The following is a 17,315-nucleotide window of genomic DNA, read 5'->3' as shown; positions in this document are numbered from 1 at the left end:
GAATTTCACACTGTTATTACGTTTCAAGAATGAAGCAAGCCATCCTGTCGATGCCCTGAAGTTAATGTCCCCAAGAACACTCGCGAACTTAAGAGCTTGAGTGCACAAGACAGGCCCAGACACGAGTATTCTCCTAGCAGTCACGTCATAAAACCACTCATATACCAAATTGTTTACATCCTCGTGAACAGTAACTCTCCTTGCACGTTTACAATCACCTGAAACATTGTTTTCAATATCCTCCAACACTTCTGCTTTCCGTTTCAGAATGTTTTGAATCTTGGGTTTTCCTACGCCCATTTCTTCAGCCAATTTACGAGCAATTTTGTTCTTACTTAATTCCAACACACAAGCTCTATCATCCAACGTTAACACTTTCCGTTTAGACATATTCAAGATCAGTCAATTACACATAGGATAGCTTATAATACATGCATAACACGATATGCGATTTTCCATATTTATCAAGGTCAAGTTATTATTGGAAAAAAATGGGCAGATCTTAAAAACAACGACAAATTTGGTTGGTCATATCGGTATCTCGCTTACAATTATGCAGTGATTGTGGGCTCCCATCAGATGTTGCTTACATTTCTCACCTTTTGCAATCGAGAATTAAGTGTCAACACGTTCTCATAATTAATCGGCGGCAGTGTTTGATGTAAAGATGATTTAATATGGACATAGTTAAATTTTAGCGGTAGCTTAATAAAAAAGATCAGTCAGTTTTGCCGAAAATCAGCGGTCTTTAGTCGCGTTAGACAAAAGTCGTTTAGCGCAAATATTTTAATAGTAAAATTGTTCGGGGGGAATTCAAAGTGGTCGTTAAAGACAAATGGCCGTTGAGGACACGTGGTTGCATCCACAATATTGACTGTACGAAGTGTTAGAAATCAAAATGCATGTTACATTAGGTAGAAATCTTACCCCCGATTTTGCCTGTATTTAGTCAATTTTTGATTCTGATAAAATAAAATAGAATAAAAAAGGACAGTAATATCAGTAGCTTCATCTGAGATGTATTCAGTTGTTCTTCATTTTACAGGTTCTATAACTTGTGTGCCTTATGTGATCCAGACTTGGCAAACTCACTCAAGTCAAGTGAAATACAACATCTCAGTTCAAGCTTTTATTGTTATTAGCAACTTATGTTATTGCTGTTTTCTGTTAAAGCATACTGTTTTATGTTAAAGCATACCTGGAGAAAAGTTAAAGACAGATCCTTACAGATTGAAAAGAAAGTTCAGTACAAGGTTGGAAGACCTGGATTACCTTCCAGTGGATCTTTGTCATCAATATCTCAAGGTAGGGATTACCTTCCATTAGATCTTTGTCATCAATATCTCAAGGTAGGGATTACCTCCCATTAGACCTTTGTCATCAATATCTCAAGGTAGGGATTACCTCCCATTAGACCTTTGTCATCAATATCTCAAGGTAGGGATTACCTCCCATTAGACCTTTGTCATCAATATCTCAAGGTAGGGATTACCTCCCATTAGACCTTTTTCATCAATATCTCAAGGTAGGGATTATTTCCTCCAATACCTTTTTAGCTCACCTGAGCCAAAGGCTCATGGTGAGCTTTTGTGACCTCTCAATGTCTGTCGTGTGTCATGCATTGTGTGTCTGTCAACATTTTATAAAAAAATCTTCTCCTTAAAAACTACTTGGCATAACTTCACCAAACTTCACAAGAATAATCCTTGGGTGGTCCCCTTTCAAAATTGTTCAAAGAATTGAATTGCATGCAGAACTCAGGTTGCTGTGGCAACTGAAAGGAAAAACTTAAAAATCTTCTTGTCCAAAACCGCAAGACTTAGAGCCTTTATATTTGGCATGTGACATCATCTTATGGTCCTCTATCAAGATTGTTCAAATTGTGCCCCTAGGGTGAAAAGAGGCCCCCGCCATGGGGTTCACAACTTTTACATGGACCTATATAGGAGTAAACTTTAAAAATCTTCTTGTTTAAAACCACAAGACCTAGACCATAGATATTTGATAGGTAGCATTGCCTTGTGGTCCTCTACCAAAATTGTTCAAATTATGCACCTTGGATGAAAAGAGGCCCTGCATTGGGGGTCCTTAAGTTTTACATAGACTTATATAGGAAAAAAATCTTCTTGTCTGAAACTGCAAGACATAGGCTTTTGATATTTGGTGTGTTGCATTGCCTTGTGGTTCTCTACCAAAATTTTTCAAATTATGACCCTGGGGTGAAAAGAGGCCCTTCTCCTGGGGTCCCAAATTAAACATAGGGAAAAAAATAAAAGTCTTCTTGTCTGAAAGTTCAAGGCCTAGGCTTTTGATATTTGGTATATATCATTGCCTAGTGGACCTCTAACAGGATTGTTCAAATTATGCCCCTGGGGTGAAAAGAGGCCCCGCCCTAGTGGTCACTTGTTATATGAGTTATATAGGAAAAAATACTTCAAAAATTATCAGATCATATTTCCTGGACTGTTTAAATATATTAACCTGTTGTATCCAAGTGATTACATGTCACCTTACTGTAACCTTGACCTACTGACCTACTTTCTTGTTTTTTTTTGAGATACAGCCTTGAAATTTGGATGACATGTACAGTTTCGCATACCGATTTTATAACTGACTTTCAGTTACCATGAATGTGACCTACTGACCTACTTTCTAATATTTTAGCATCAGTTTGCCATTTTTAGCTCACCTGTCGCATAGTGACAAGGTGAGCTTTTGTGATCACCCTTCGTCTGTCGTCAGTGCGTCCGTCCGTCAACAATTTCTTGCCTGCACGATAGTGGTTTCATTTATGATTTTATTTTAACCAAACTTGCACACAACTTGTATCACCGTAAGATCTCGGTTCCTTTCTTGAACTGGCCAAATCCCAATGTTATGGCCCCTAAAAGGGCCAAAATTAGCTATTTTGACCTTGTCTGCACAATAACAACTTTATTTATGATTTGATTTTTACGAAACTGGCACACAACTTGTATCACCATAAGATCTCGGTTCCTTTCTTGAACTGGCCAGATTCCATTATGGGTTCCAGAGTTATGGTCCCTGAAAGGGCCAGAATTAGCTATTTTGACCTTGTCTTCACAATAGCAGCTTCATTTATGATTTTATGTTAACCAAACTTGCACACAACTTGTATCACTATAAGATCTTGGTTCCTTTCTTGAGCTGACGAGATTGCAATATGGGTTCCAGAGTTATGGCCCCTAAAAGGGCCAAAATTAGCTATTTTGACCTTGTCTGCACAATAGCAGCTTTATTTATGATTTGATTTTTACCAAACTGGCACACAACTTATATCACCATAAGTTCTTGGTTCCTTTCTTGAACTGGCCAGATTCCATTATGGGTTCCAGAGTTATTCCCCTGAAAGGGCCAGAATTAGCTATTTTGACCTTGTCTTCACAATAGCTGCTTTATTTATGATTTGAATTTAATCAAACTTGCACAAAACTTGTGTCGCCATAAGGTCTCAGTTTCTTTTTTGAACCGGCCAGATCCCTTAATGGGTTTCAGAGTTATGGCGCCTGAAAGGGCCAAAATTAGCTATTTTGACCTTGTCTGCACAATAGCAGCTTCATTTAAGATTTGATTTTAACCAAACTTGCACACTACTTGTATCACCACAAGATCTTGGTTCCTTTCTTGAACTGGCCAGATTCCATCATGGGTTCCAGAGTTATGGCCCCCTAAAGGTCCAAAATTGGCTATTTTGGCTTTTGCAGCCATGTAGAGACTTCATTGATGATTTTATTTGATACAAACTTCCAAAATATCTTCAACAACAATAACTCTTGGATTTCATGACAAATCAGATCCAATCGTAGGTTCCAGAGTTATTTTATATCTGATTACCTCCCCTGATTGTAATCAAAATGAATTTATATCAGTAAGTACTTATAGGACTTATTTGAAATTTCATTATTGTCATTAGTTGGACTGAGCCAATCAGGGTAGATAACTATGGACTGATTTTATGTCAAATTACCTTCCTTTATTTCAAATTAAAAATGGGTATATCTCCGTAACTAATGAAGATACTGATCTGAAAATTCATTTATGTCAACAGATTTATTTGGCAGATCCTTCTTTTGTTCACTTACAATAATTCTCTTTCTTATTACGTCCCTTTTACGTTACTATAAATAGCTTATTTTTAGTAACTTTTTTATTATTGGCTGTAGGGAAAAACCGAGACCACTTTTCTGTGGTACAACATGGATGTTACCTCCAATTTTTTGGTGTATATTGACATATCTGTACCTTTTTTAAAATTTTTTTTTCTTTTTGGTTAAATTTCTTCCCTTTGTTGTTCCTGTCTTTTGGACTTTTTTCTGAGGACCTTCTTGTCCTCAAGTGCAATGGTAACAGGTGAGCGATATAGGGCCATCATGGCCCTCTTGTTAAAGCTTTAGCTAGGAAATTTGTTCAAGCAAACAAATTACTCACGTGAGCGATATAGGGCCATCATGGCCCTTTTGTTTATATACAGGTATGAAGTTGTGGCCTCTTGTGCATTTTCTGATCTAAAGTTTGATATACCCAGGAGGGCATAGCCTCCTCATTTTATCCATTTCATGGGACTCCCCACAAAAATATTTGAAATAGGTGTATGAAATGGCGGCCTCTGATGCATTTTTTGGTCTAAATTTTGCGTTACTTTTGGAGGTGTTCCAATCACTTAATGGGGTAAAGAGGCTTTCTCTCTGGAAAATGTTTAAATATTTGAATTAATTGATGGTCTCTGAATCATATTTTGGGTCTAAATTGTGAGAAATATTTGTTTTTGGCCTAAATTGTCGAGCGCAACTTTGATGAGTATTATAGGTAACTTGTTAGAAACTTGGGAGTAGGGTGCGTGTTGTTTGAAGGGAGACATATTAGTTTTCAGCTGTCCTTCCATCCATTCGTCCGTTCGTTAGTTAGTTTGTTCGTCACAACTTTTTGCATGAAGGCACTTTACTCGCAAACCACTGCATCCAGGACCTTCAAACTTTACATGCTGATAGTACTTATTCAGTACACGACCTCTACTGACTTTGGGGTCACCAGGTCATAGGTCAAGGTCACCAGGTCAAAGGTCAAGGCGCTGCGGGTGCATTTGTCACCGTTAGTGACTTTAGTTATCCTTCAATTGACAAGGCTGTTGAATAGTCGAGCGTTGCTGTCCTCCGACTTTTTATACACCCGTCTCTGAAAGAGTGGGGTGTATTATGTGAACACCTGTTGTGGTGGGCAGTCCAAATCATGTCCACTCTCTAAGTCAAACAGTTTTCATCCGATCTTCACCAAACTTGCCGACAATGTTTGTGGGCATAATATCTCAGCCAGGGTTGATAACCAGCCAAATCACTCCAGGCACTCTTTAATTATGGTCCTTGAATTACTAAAAAACTGCGAATTTAGCCTTGTTTGCTCTCTTAAGTCGAACAGTTTTCATTCAATCTTCATCAGATTTGCTGACAATGTGTGTGGCCATAATTTCTTGGCCAAGTTCGATAACGAGCCAAATCGCCACAGACACTCTTGGGTTATAACCCTTGAATTAGGCCAAGTTCAATGACGAGCGTATTTTGTGACTGTCTGGCACTCTTGTTCATTGTATAAAATTGTCTTAAAAGTTAAAAATTGGTCTAAAACGAAGAAACTGGCAAATTTATGAAACCCTGTTAACTTGGATTTTTGATTATTTGAAGATTTATGTTTTAGATAATTAATTGTAAATGCTACAATATATATTTCAGAATGTATAGTAACAGGAGAAGGATCTTGCGATAAAGAAATGTGGTGCCAAGAACTAATTAATGATAAAACTGTTGCTTGTATACAGTGATACTGAGGAACAACAACAACAGCCTGATGTGAGTATCTTACATATTTTGTAACTGCAGTTTTATTAGCTCTCCTGAATACAAAGTGCTGAGGGTGAGCTATAGTGATTACGCACCATCAAGCATCCTTTAGTCTGCCCATACTGCAGATGACATTCTCATCTGAAACTACTGGTCAAAATTTCATTAAACTTGCTCCGTAACCTCCTGGTCTTCTGTCAAGCTTGTTCAAATGTTTGAGCCTGGCAGTTTTAAGGGGCTACCACACCTAAAAATAGAAAACCTTTAAATGGCTTTTAAGCTCACCTGTCACAAAGTGACAAGGTGAGCTATTGTGACTGCTTGATGTCCATCGTCAATCTTGCGTTGTAATAAGTGCGTTGTCCGTCAACAATTTCTAAAAAAATCTTCTTGTAAACCACTGGGCAGAATTACACCAAACTTCACAGGAATGATCCTTGGGTGGCCCCCTTTCAAAATTGTTCAAAGAATTGAATTCCATGCAGAACTGGCTGCCATGGCAACCGAAAGAAAAAACTTTAAAAATCTTCTTGTCCAAAACCACAGGGCCTAGGGCTTTGATATCTGGTGTGTAGCATCATCTAGTGGTCTTCTACCAAAATTGTTCAAATTATCCCCCTAGGGTCAAATATGGCCCCACTCCGGGGGTCACATAGTTTATATAGAGTTACATAGGGAAAAGTTTGAAAATCTTCTTGTACAAAACCACATTGCCTAGGGCTTTGATATTTGGTAGGTAGCATCATCTAGTGGTCCTCTACAAAGATTGTTCAAATTATCCCCCTAGGGTCAAATATGGCCCCGCCCCGGGGGTCATATGGTTTATATAAACTTACATAGGGAAAACTTTGAAAATCTTCTTGTACAAAACCACATGGCCTAGGGCTTTGATATTTGGTATGTAGCATCATCTAGTGGTCCTCTATGAAGAGTGGGTCAAATATGGCCCCGCCTCGGGGGTCCGAAGTTTTACATAGACTTATAAAAAAGTTTAAAAATTTTATCTGAAACCACAACACTTAGACCTTTGATATTTGGTTTGTAGCATTGTCTTATGGTCCTCAATCAAAATTGTTCCAATTGTACCCCTTGGGGTGAAAAGAGGCCCTGCCCTGGGGGTCCCAAGTTTTATATAGACTTGTATAGGAAGGCGCTTTAAAAATCTTCTTGTCTGAAACCATACAACCTAGGCTTTTGATATTTGGTATGATGCATTGTCTAGTAGTCCTCAACAAAAATTGTTCAAATTATGCCCCTGGGGTTGAAAGAGGGCCCCGCCCTGGGGTCACTTACTTATTATGTGAGTTATATAGGAAAAATACTTAAAAAATCATCTGATCCTATTTCCAAGACTGTTTAATTATAATTTCCTGATGACCCCAAGTCATATGATGTCACTTAACTGTGACCTTGACCTACTGACCTACTTTCTTGTTTTTTAATATACAGCCTTGAAATTTTGATGACACACAGTTTTGCACACAAATCGTAAAACTGAATTTCATTGACCATAAATGTGACCTACTGACTTTCTTAATATTTTATCATCGGTTTGACATTTGAAACATGTAGCTCATATTACGCAGGTGAGCGATCCAGGGTCGTCATGACCCTCTTGTTAACTCACCTGTCACATAGTGGCAAGGTGAGCTTTTGTGATCACCCTTTGTCCGTCCGTGCGTCAGTAATTTCTTGTCTGCATGATAGTGGTTTCATTTATTATTTTATTATGCCCTCCTTCAAAGAAGGAGGGGTTTATTGTTTTGCAGATGTCTGTCGGCCATTCGGTCTGTATGTAGACCAGTCCGTTTCCGGATGATAATTCAAGAACGCTTAGGCCTAGGATCATGAAAATTGATAGGAAGGTTGGTCATCACCTGCAGATGACCCCTATTGATTTTGAGATCTGTATGTCAAAGGTCAAGGTCACAGTTACCCTGAACAGTTAACGTTTTCCAGATGATAACTCGAGAACCCTTGGGCCTAGGTTCATTAATGTTGGTAGGGAGATTTGTCATGACCAGCAGATGACCTCTATTTATTTTTAGGTCAGTATGTCAGAGTTCAAGGTCACAGTGACCCGGAACAGTTAAACGGTTTCCGGATGATAACTCAAGATTGCTTGGGTCTAGTATTGTGAAAGCTGATAGGGAGGTTGGTCATGACCAGCAGATGACCCGTATTGATTTTGAGGTCAGTAGATCAAAGGTCAAGGTCACAGTGACCAGGAACAGTAAAACGGTTTCCAGGCGATAACTCAAGAACGGATGGGCCTAGGATCAGGAATATTGATAGAGAGATTGATCAAGACCAGCAGATGACCCCTAATGATATTAATTAAGGTCATTTGGTCAAAGGTCAATGTCAGATTGGCCAGGAACAGTTAATCTGTTTCTGAACAATTACTTGAGAACACTTGGGCCAAGGGTCATGAAAGATGATAAAGAGGTTCATCATGACCGGCAGATGACCCCTATTGATTTAAAGGTCATTAGGTCAAAGGTCAAGGTTACAGTGACCCGGAACATTTCAACGGTTTCCAGATGCTTGGGCCTAGGATCCTGAAACTTGATAGGTAGGTTGGTCATGACCTGTAGATGACCCCTATAGATTTCTGTAGGCTAAAGGTCAAGGTCACATTGACCCAGAATAGTTAAACCCTTTCCGGGCGGTACCTTGAGAAAAGATACCTTAAGAACGCATGGGCCTAGGATCACTAAACTTACTAGGGAGGTTGATCATGACCAGCAGATGACCACATTCTAGTTCAATTGATCTTCATGAAATTTTGTCAGAATGATAACCTTGATGAAATCTAGACCAAGTTCGAGAATGGGTCATCTGGGGTCAAAACTAGGTCACTAGGTCAAATCAAAGAAAAACCTCGTGTATGCGATAGAGGCTGTATTTTTCAATTGATCTTCATGAATTTTGGTCAAAATGATTGCCTTGATAAAATCTAGGTCAAGTTTGAATATTTGTTTTTTGGGGTCATAAACTAGGTCACTAGGTCAGATCAAATAAAAACCTTGTGTATGCAATAGGGGCTGCATTTTACACCGAATCTTCATAAAATTTAATCAGAATGTTTGTCTATATGAAATCTAGCTGGAGTTTGAATATGGGTCATCTAGGTTCAAAAACTAGGTCACCTGGACAAATTAAAGAAAAACCTTAAGTAAGCAATAGGGGCTGCATTTTACACTGGATATTCATAAAATTTAGTCAGAATGATTGCCTTGACGAAATCTAGGTCAAGTTAGAATATGGGTCATCGTTGGTCAAAAACTAGGTCACTAGGTCAACTCAAAGAAAAACCTTGTGTATGCAATAGAGACTGTATGTTTCAGTTGATCTTCATGAAATTTGGTTAGAATGCTAGCCTTGATGAAATTAAGATCAAGTTTGAATATGGGTGATCTGGAGTAAAAAACTAGGTCACTAGGATATATATAAAAAAAAAACGTTTCGTATGTGATAGAGGCTGTATTTTTTAATCGAGGTTGATGAAATTTAGTCAGAATGATTGCCTTGTTCAAATCTAGGTCAGATTCAAATGTAGGTCATCTTTTTTTTTTTTTTAGCTCACCTGTCACATAGTGACAAGGTGAGCTTTTGTGCTCACCCTTCGTCCGTCGTGCGTCGTCAGTCCTAGCGTGCGTGCGTGCGTCTGTCAACAATTTCTTGTCTGCACGATAGTGGTTTCATTTATGATTTTATTTTAACCAAACTTGCACACAACTTGTATCACCATAAGATCTCGGTTCCTAACTTGAACTGGCCAGATCCCATTATAGGTTCCAGAGTTATGGCCCCTGAAAGGGCCAAAATTAGCTATTTTGACCTTGTCTGCACAATAGCAGCTTTATATATGATTTGATTTTTACCAAACTGTCACACAACTTGTATCACCATAAGGTCTTGGTTCCTTTCTTGAACTGGCCAGATTCACTTATGGGTTCCAGAGTAATGGCCCCTGAAAGGGCCAGAATTAGCTATTTTGACCTTGTCTGCACAATAGCAGCTTTATTTATGATTTGATTTTAACCAAACTTGCACACAACTTGTATCACCATAAGATCTTGGTTCCTTTATTGAACTGGCCAGATTCCATTATGGGTTCCAGAGTTATGGCCCCTGAAAGGGCCAGAATTAGCTATTTTGACCTTGTCTGCACAATAGCAGCTTCATTTATGATTTGAATTTAATCAAACTTGCACAAAACTTGTGTCACTATAAGATCTTGATTCTTTAGTTGAACCGGCCAGATCCCATAATGGGTTCCAGAGTTATGGCCCCTGAAAGGGCCAAAATTAGCTATTTTGACCTTGTCTGCACAATAGCAGCTTCATTTATGATTCGATTTTAACCAAACTTGCACACAACTTGTATCACCACAAGATCTTGGTTCCTGTCTTGAACTGGCCAGATTTCCTCATTTGTTCCAGAGTTATGGCCCCTTAAAGGTCCAAAATTGGCTATTTTGGCTTTTGCAGCCATATAGAGACTTCATTTATGGTTTTATTTGATACAAACTTACAAAATAACTTCAACAACAATAATTCTTGGATTCCATGACAAATCAGATCCAAGCGTAGGTTCAGAGTTATTTTATATCTGATTACCTCCCCTGATTGTAATCAAAATGGATTTATATCAGTAAGTACTTATAGGACTTATTTGAAATTTCATTACTGTCATTAGTTGGACTAAGCCAATCAGGGTAGATAACTATGGACTGATTTATGTCAAATTATCTCCCTTTATTTCAAATTAAAATTGGTATATCTCCATAACTAATGAAGATACTGATCTGAAATTTCATTTATGTTAACAGATTTATTTGGCAGATCCTTCTTTTGTTCACTCACAATAATTTTTTTTTTAAATAACTTCCCTTTCACGTTACTATTAATAGCTTATTTTTAGTAACTTTTTAGCTCACCTGTCACAAAGTGACAAGGTGAGCTTTTGTGATCGCGCGGTGTCCGTCGTCCGTCGTCCGTGCGTCAGTGCGTCCGTGCGTCCGTAAACTTTTGCTTGTGACCACTCTAGAGGTCACATTTTTCATGGGATCTTTATGAAAGTTGGTCAGAATGTTCATCTTGATGATATCTAGGTCAAGTTCGAAACTGGGTCACGTGCCATCAAAAACTAGGTCAGTAGGTCTAAAAATAGAAAAACCTTGTGACCTCTCTAGAGGCCAAATATTTCACAAGATCTTCATGAAAATTGGTCAGAACGTTCACCTTGATGATATCTAGGTCAAGTTCCAAACTGGGTTACGTGCCATCAAAAACTAGGTCAGTAGGTCTAAAAATAGAAAAACCTTGTGACCTCTCTAGAGGTCATATATTTCACAAGATCTTCATGAAAATTGGTCAGAACGTTCACCTTGATGATATCTAGGTCAAGTTCGAAACTGGGTCACGTGCCATCAAAAACTAGGTCAGTAGGTCTAAAAATAGAAAAACCTTGTGACCTCTCTAGAGGCCATATATTTCGCAAGATCTTCATGAAAATTGGTCAGAACGTTCACCTTGATGATATCTAGGTCAAGTTTGAAACTGGATCACGTGCCTTCAAAAACTAGGTCAGTAGGTCTAAAAATAGAAAAACCTTGTGACCTCTCTAGAGGCCATATATTTCACAAGATCTTCATGAAAATTGGTCAGAACGTTCACCTTGATGATATCTAGGTCAAGTTCGAAACTGGGTCACGTGCCTTAAAAAACTAGGTCAGTAGGTCAAATAATAGAAAAACCTTGTGACCTCTCTAAAGGCCATGTTTTTCATGGGATCTGTATGAAAGTTGGTCTGAATGTTCGTCTTGATGATATCTAGGTCAAGTTTGAAACTGGGTCACGTGCGGTCAAAAACTAGGTCAGTAGGTCTAAAAATAGAAAAACCTTGTGACCTCTCTAGAGGCCATATATTTCATGAGATGTTCATGAAAATTGGTCAGAATGTTCACCTTGATGATATCTAGGTCAAGTTCGAAAGTGGGTCACATGCCTTCAAAAACTAGGTCAGTAGGTCAAATAACAGAAAAACCTTGTGACCTCTCTAGAGGCCATATTTTTCATGGGATCTGTATTAAAGCTGGTCTGAATGTTCATCTTGATGATATCTAGGTCAAGTTCGAAAGTGGGTCACGTGCCATCAAAAACTAGGTCAGTAGGTCAAATAATAGAAAAACCTTGTGACCTCTCTAAAGGCCATATTTTTCATGGGATCTGTATGAAAGTTGGTCTGAATGTTCAACTTGATGATATCTAGGTCAAGTTTGAAACAGGGTCATGTGCGGTCAAAAACTAGGTCAGTAGGTCGAATAATAGAAAAACCTTGTGACCTCTCTAGAGGCCATACTATTGAATGGATCTCCATAAAAATTGGTCAGAATGTTCACCTTGATGATATCTAGGTCAAATTTGAAACTGGGTCACATGCCGTAAAAAACTAGGTCAGTAGGTCAAATAATAAAAAAACCTTGTGACCTCTCTAGAGGCCATACTTTTCATGGGATCTGTATGAAAATTGGTCTGAATGTTCATCTTGATGATATCTAGGTCAGATTTGAAACTGGGTCAACTGCGGTCAAAAACTAGGTCAGTAGGTCTAAAATTATTAAAATCTTTTGACCTCTCTAGAGGCCATATTTTTCAATGGATCTTCATAAAAATTGATTTGAATGTTCACCTTGATGATATCTAGGTCAATTTCGAAACTGGGTCACGTGCCATCAAAAGCTAGGCCAGTAGGTATAAAAATAGAAAAACCTTGTGACCTCTCTAGAGGCCATACTTTTCATGAGATTTTCATGAAAATTAGTGAGAATGTTCACCTTGAAGTTCAAAACAGGGTCACGTACCTTCGAAAACTAGATCAATAGGTCAAATAATAGAAAAACCTTGTGACCTCTCTAGAGACCATATTTTTCAATGGATCTTCATGAAAATTGGTCAGAATTTTTATCTTGATAATATCTAGGTCAAGTTCAAAACTGGGTCACATGAGCTCAAAAACTAGGTCACTATGTCAGATAATAGAAAAAACGACGTCATACTCAAAACTGGGTCATGTGGGAAGAGGTGAGCGATTCAGGACCATCATGGTCCTCTTGTTTATTATTGGCCGTAGGGAAAAACTGAGACCACTTTTCTGTGGTACAACATAGATGGTTCCTCCAATTTTTTAGGTGTATTTTGACATATCTGTACCTTGTAAGAATTTTTTTTCTTTTTTGTTAAAATTCTTCCCTTTGTTGTTACTGTTCTTTGGACTTAGATATTTTTTCTGAGGACCTTCTTGTCCTCAAGTGCAATGATAACAGGTGAGCGATATAGGGCCATCATGGCCCTCTTGTAGATTTAATAAGTACCAATTATTGGACCACAATCAATATTTCAATTCTAATAATGTTATTGATTTATATGATTGACATATAATCAGAAGTTGTTGTCCCCAAGATTTTTGAAAATGTCCCCACATTTTTCATACCAAGGGGACATTTGTCCCCACCATTTTTGATCCTCGGCAGATCACTGCAACCAAAATCTTCAAAATTGACTGTACTGGTCCAGTGCCTAAATCCGGACACTTGGTGGGTTTTTTGACAGTAACTTTGCATTATGAAACCACACATGCATAAAATTTTAGCTGTATAATGTTAGGTTCTTTATAAATCTCTTTGCAAAACAACAAAATCGTATATTGCTGATTTCAACATAAAAATGTCATCCGAATTGGGCCAGTAAAAGCTGTCAAAATTGACCTTCAGAGTGCTTAAATATTGGGACACTATTTGGGTATAAAATGCAACGAATATGTGCATCCAAAAATAACAATAAACAAGACTTCATTTAAAATAAAGCAATCAAATACAGTCCTGTAAATATATACAAAATATCTCCGTCCGAATAAAATTTTATTACCTGTTCATCACGTGATCATATGGACTAGTTTCTAACTTTATATAATTGCTAAATATAACAATAATTTAATAAAGTTTATCTGAGCAAAAATTAATGTTTAAAATTATTTTTTCTTACAAAAAAAAAGTCATGTTTATTTTGTCGCTGTTGTTATACATTTATACGGGGATCATTATAATGATACTGCGCCAATTTTATCTAATGAATTGCTTCTCTTGTCTGCAAAATGCTGGTTGAATTAATTCATATATAACAGAAATTGGTTAGATCTTTTAAATAAATACTGAGGGTAATACAGAATTCTTAAACATGTTTTTACATCAGTTTTGATCAGCAAACAAAAAGAGTTGTCTGCAATAGGCAGGTGGACGGATAGCTCAGTGGTTTGCACACTGGCCTTCCAATCCTGAGGTCGGGGTTCGATCCCCGGCAGCTACTCGGGAATTTTCAGAAACGCTTTTCAGTGTTTCCCACCCAACTAGAGGTGTACTGGTCAGGAACCCAGGCAATCCTTGCGTGTATCAGTGCTATACACTGGACACGTTAAAGAACCAGGCTAAGTTAGCCGGACAAGCCTGTATCTGATTTCTGATCTCTCTGTGGTGGGGGCTTTGTCTCACTCTGTCCCTCTGGTACAGATCGCTCTGTGTCTGTACCAGTAGAGGATGAATTATGCACCCTGTGTGGCTGCAGTTGAACTATGTAAAGCGCCTTTGAACGTGAAATTGATCATGAAAAGGGTGCTATATAAATCTGGTATAATAATAATAATAATAATTTTCTTACTTAATCAGTACCTCTTCGCACCTCAAATAACTGGCGTGCGGTATGACGTCATCCCCCAACACACGCAATGTTTACTTTATGCAATGGTGCGGATATATAAAGGTAGTTTTTTCTGGAAAAGCTTACATCCGTAAACTGTTGTTGACAGCTAGCCATCAAAGCTTTCGTTTGCGTCGGTTCTGTTCATTTCAGTAAAAAATCATGATCGTAAAGCATTTTTAAACGGTGTCCAAATAATTAAGCACTGTCCGGATTTAGGCACTGAACCAGTATAGGGGATATTTTTAGTTTTTGTGATCACCCTTCGTTCGTTGTCAGTCCGTGCGTGCGTCCGTCCGTCAACAATTTCTTGTCTGCACGATAGTGGTTTCATTTATGATTTTATTTTAACTAAACTTGCACACAACTAAGATCTCAGTTCCTTTCTTGAACTGGCCAGATCCCAATATGGGTTCCAGAGTTATGGCCCCTGAAAGGGCCAGAATTAGCTATTTTGACCTTGTCTGCACAATAGCAGCTTTATTTATGATTTGATTTTTACCAAGCTGGCACACAACTTGAATCACCATAAGATCTTGGTTCCTTTCTTGAACTGGCCAGATTCCAATATGGGTTCCAGAGTTATGGACCCTGAAAGGGCCAGAATTAGCTATTTTGACCTTGTCTGCACAATAGCAGCTTCATTTATGATTTTATTTTAACCAAACTTGCACACAACTTGTATCACTATAAGATCTCGATTCCTTTCTTGAACTGGCGAGATCTCTTTATGGGTTCCAGAGTTATGGCCCCTGAAAGGGCCAAAATTAGCTATTTTGACCTTGTCTGCACAATAGCAGCTTCATTTATGATTTGAATTTAATCAAACTTGCACAAAACCTGTGTCGCCATAAGATCCCAGTTCCTTTATTGAACCGGCCAGATCCCATAATGGGTTTCAGAGTTATGGCCCCTGAAAGGGCCAAAATTAGCTATTTTGACCTTGTCTGCACAATAGCAGCTTCATTTATGATTTGATTTTAACCAAACTTGCACACAACTTGTATCACCACAAGATCTTGGTTCCTTTGTTGAACTGGCGAGATTCCATCATGGGTTCCAGAGTTATGGCCCCCTAAAGGTCCAAAATTGGTTATTTTGGCTTTTTCAGCCATATAGAGACTTCATTTATGGTTTGATTTGATACCAACTTCCAAAATATCTTCAACAACAATAAATCTTGGATTCCATGACAAATCAGATCCAATCGTAGGTTCCAGAGTGATTTTATATCTGATTACCTCCCCTGATTGTAATCAAAATGAATTTATATCAGTAAGTACTTATAGGACTTATTTGAAATTTCATTATTGTCATTAGCTGGACTGAGCCAATCAGGGTAGATAACTATGGACTGATTTTATGTCAAATTACCTCCCTTTATTTCAAATGAAAATGGGTATATCTCCATAACTAATGAAGATACTGATCTGAAATTTCATTAATGTCAACAGATTTATTTGGCAGATCCTTCTTTTGTTCACTTACAATAATTTTCTTTTTAATAACTTCCCTTTTACGTTACTATAAATAGGTTATTTTTAGTAACATTTTTATTACTGGCTGTAGGGAAAAACCGAGACCACTTTTCTGTGGTACAACATGGATGGTACCTCCAATTTTTAGGTGTATTTTGACATATCTGTACCTTTTAAAAAAATTTTTTCTTTTTGGTTAAATTTCTTCCCTTTGTTGTTCCTGTCCTTTGGACTTAGATATTTTTTCTGAGGACCTTCTTGTCCTCAAGTGCAATGATAACAGGTGAGCGATTTAGGGCCATCATGGCCCTCTTGTTGAAAAAATTGTTAAGTCTGTTCCATAAAGCCTGTACTTGCTGGCACTCCCAGTACAGATGCTCGGTTGTTTCAATATTCATGTTGCAGAAATCACATAGATTACTGGAGATCAGTTTACATGTATATAAATATTTGTTTGTGGGTAGCAAACCCATTAAGAATCTATACTGAAAACTTGGAAGTGTTGTATCAATAGTAGTTGTAAGCGGTACTGTATATATACGCTTCCAGTTAATGTCGCGATTTTCAGAAACATTGTTCCATTTGTTTTCTGCTTTTATGTCTTCAGTGGGCATACATTTTATTTCCATTTTATATAGTAATTGATTAGGTTTATCAATGGTTTTTATTTTATTAATTAATGTATTGTCCCTATTATTATTAAAGAAATTTTGGGTCATATATGAAGTTTTCAGTAGAGTCTTAATGCGTTTGCTTCCCACAAAATGCTGCTTTTTGGAATACTCTTTATTAATTTAAAATAGTTATGGTACTCATGTTCCTCTAAGTCTTAACATTTGTTTCTTTGCTGAAAGTCGAACAACTGGTCTATATATTTTATATTTTTATTGTACCAGTTATTCCAGAATTTTTTTTTGTTTTGCATTTGTATTTCCGAGTTATTCCATATAACATGGTTTATATCTTCTCTTATTTGGTTGTTAGCCCGCCTGCTTAGCTCAGTAGGTAAGAGCGTTGGTCTACGGATCACGGGGTCGCGAGATCGATCCTCGGGCGGGGCGTATGTTCTCCGTGACTATTTGATAAACGACATTGTGTCTGCAATCATTAGTCCTCCACCTCTGATAATTCATGTGGTGAAGTTGGCAGTTACTTGCAGAGAACAGGTTTGTACTGGTACAGAATCCAGGAACACTGGTTAGGTTAACTGCCCGCCGTTACATGAC

The 17,315-nt window shown here is 37.9% G+C and overlaps 1 protein-coding gene across 1 annotated transcript in view; it reads left to right on the top strand.

Annotated features, from left to right (window-relative positions):
• LOC123554840 (uncharacterized) overlaps positions 1–17,315 on the top strand; it is a 76,366-nt gene that overhangs the window by 48,285 nt on the left and 10,766 nt on the right. The window contains exons 12-13 of the mRNA XM_053547701.1: positions 1,194–1,305; positions 5,745–5,861. Coding sequence (XP_053403676.1) covers positions 1,194–1,305; positions 5,745–5,753 — 121 coding nt within the window. The 3' untranslated portion in view covers positions 5,754–5,861. The remainder of the gene's footprint in view (positions 1–1,193; positions 1,306–5,744; positions 5,862–17,315) is intronic.

The sequence above is a fragment of the Mercenaria mercenaria genome, chromosome 7 (assembly GCF_021730395.1).
Source record: "Mercenaria mercenaria strain notata chromosome 7, MADL_Memer_1, whole genome shotgun sequence".
Lineage (NCBI taxonomy): Eukaryota > Metazoa > Mollusca > Bivalvia > Venerida > Veneridae > Mercenaria > Mercenaria mercenaria.
The sequence above is the reverse complement of the archived record's forward strand: the minus strand, read 5'-3'. Positions and strand labels throughout refer to the sequence as shown.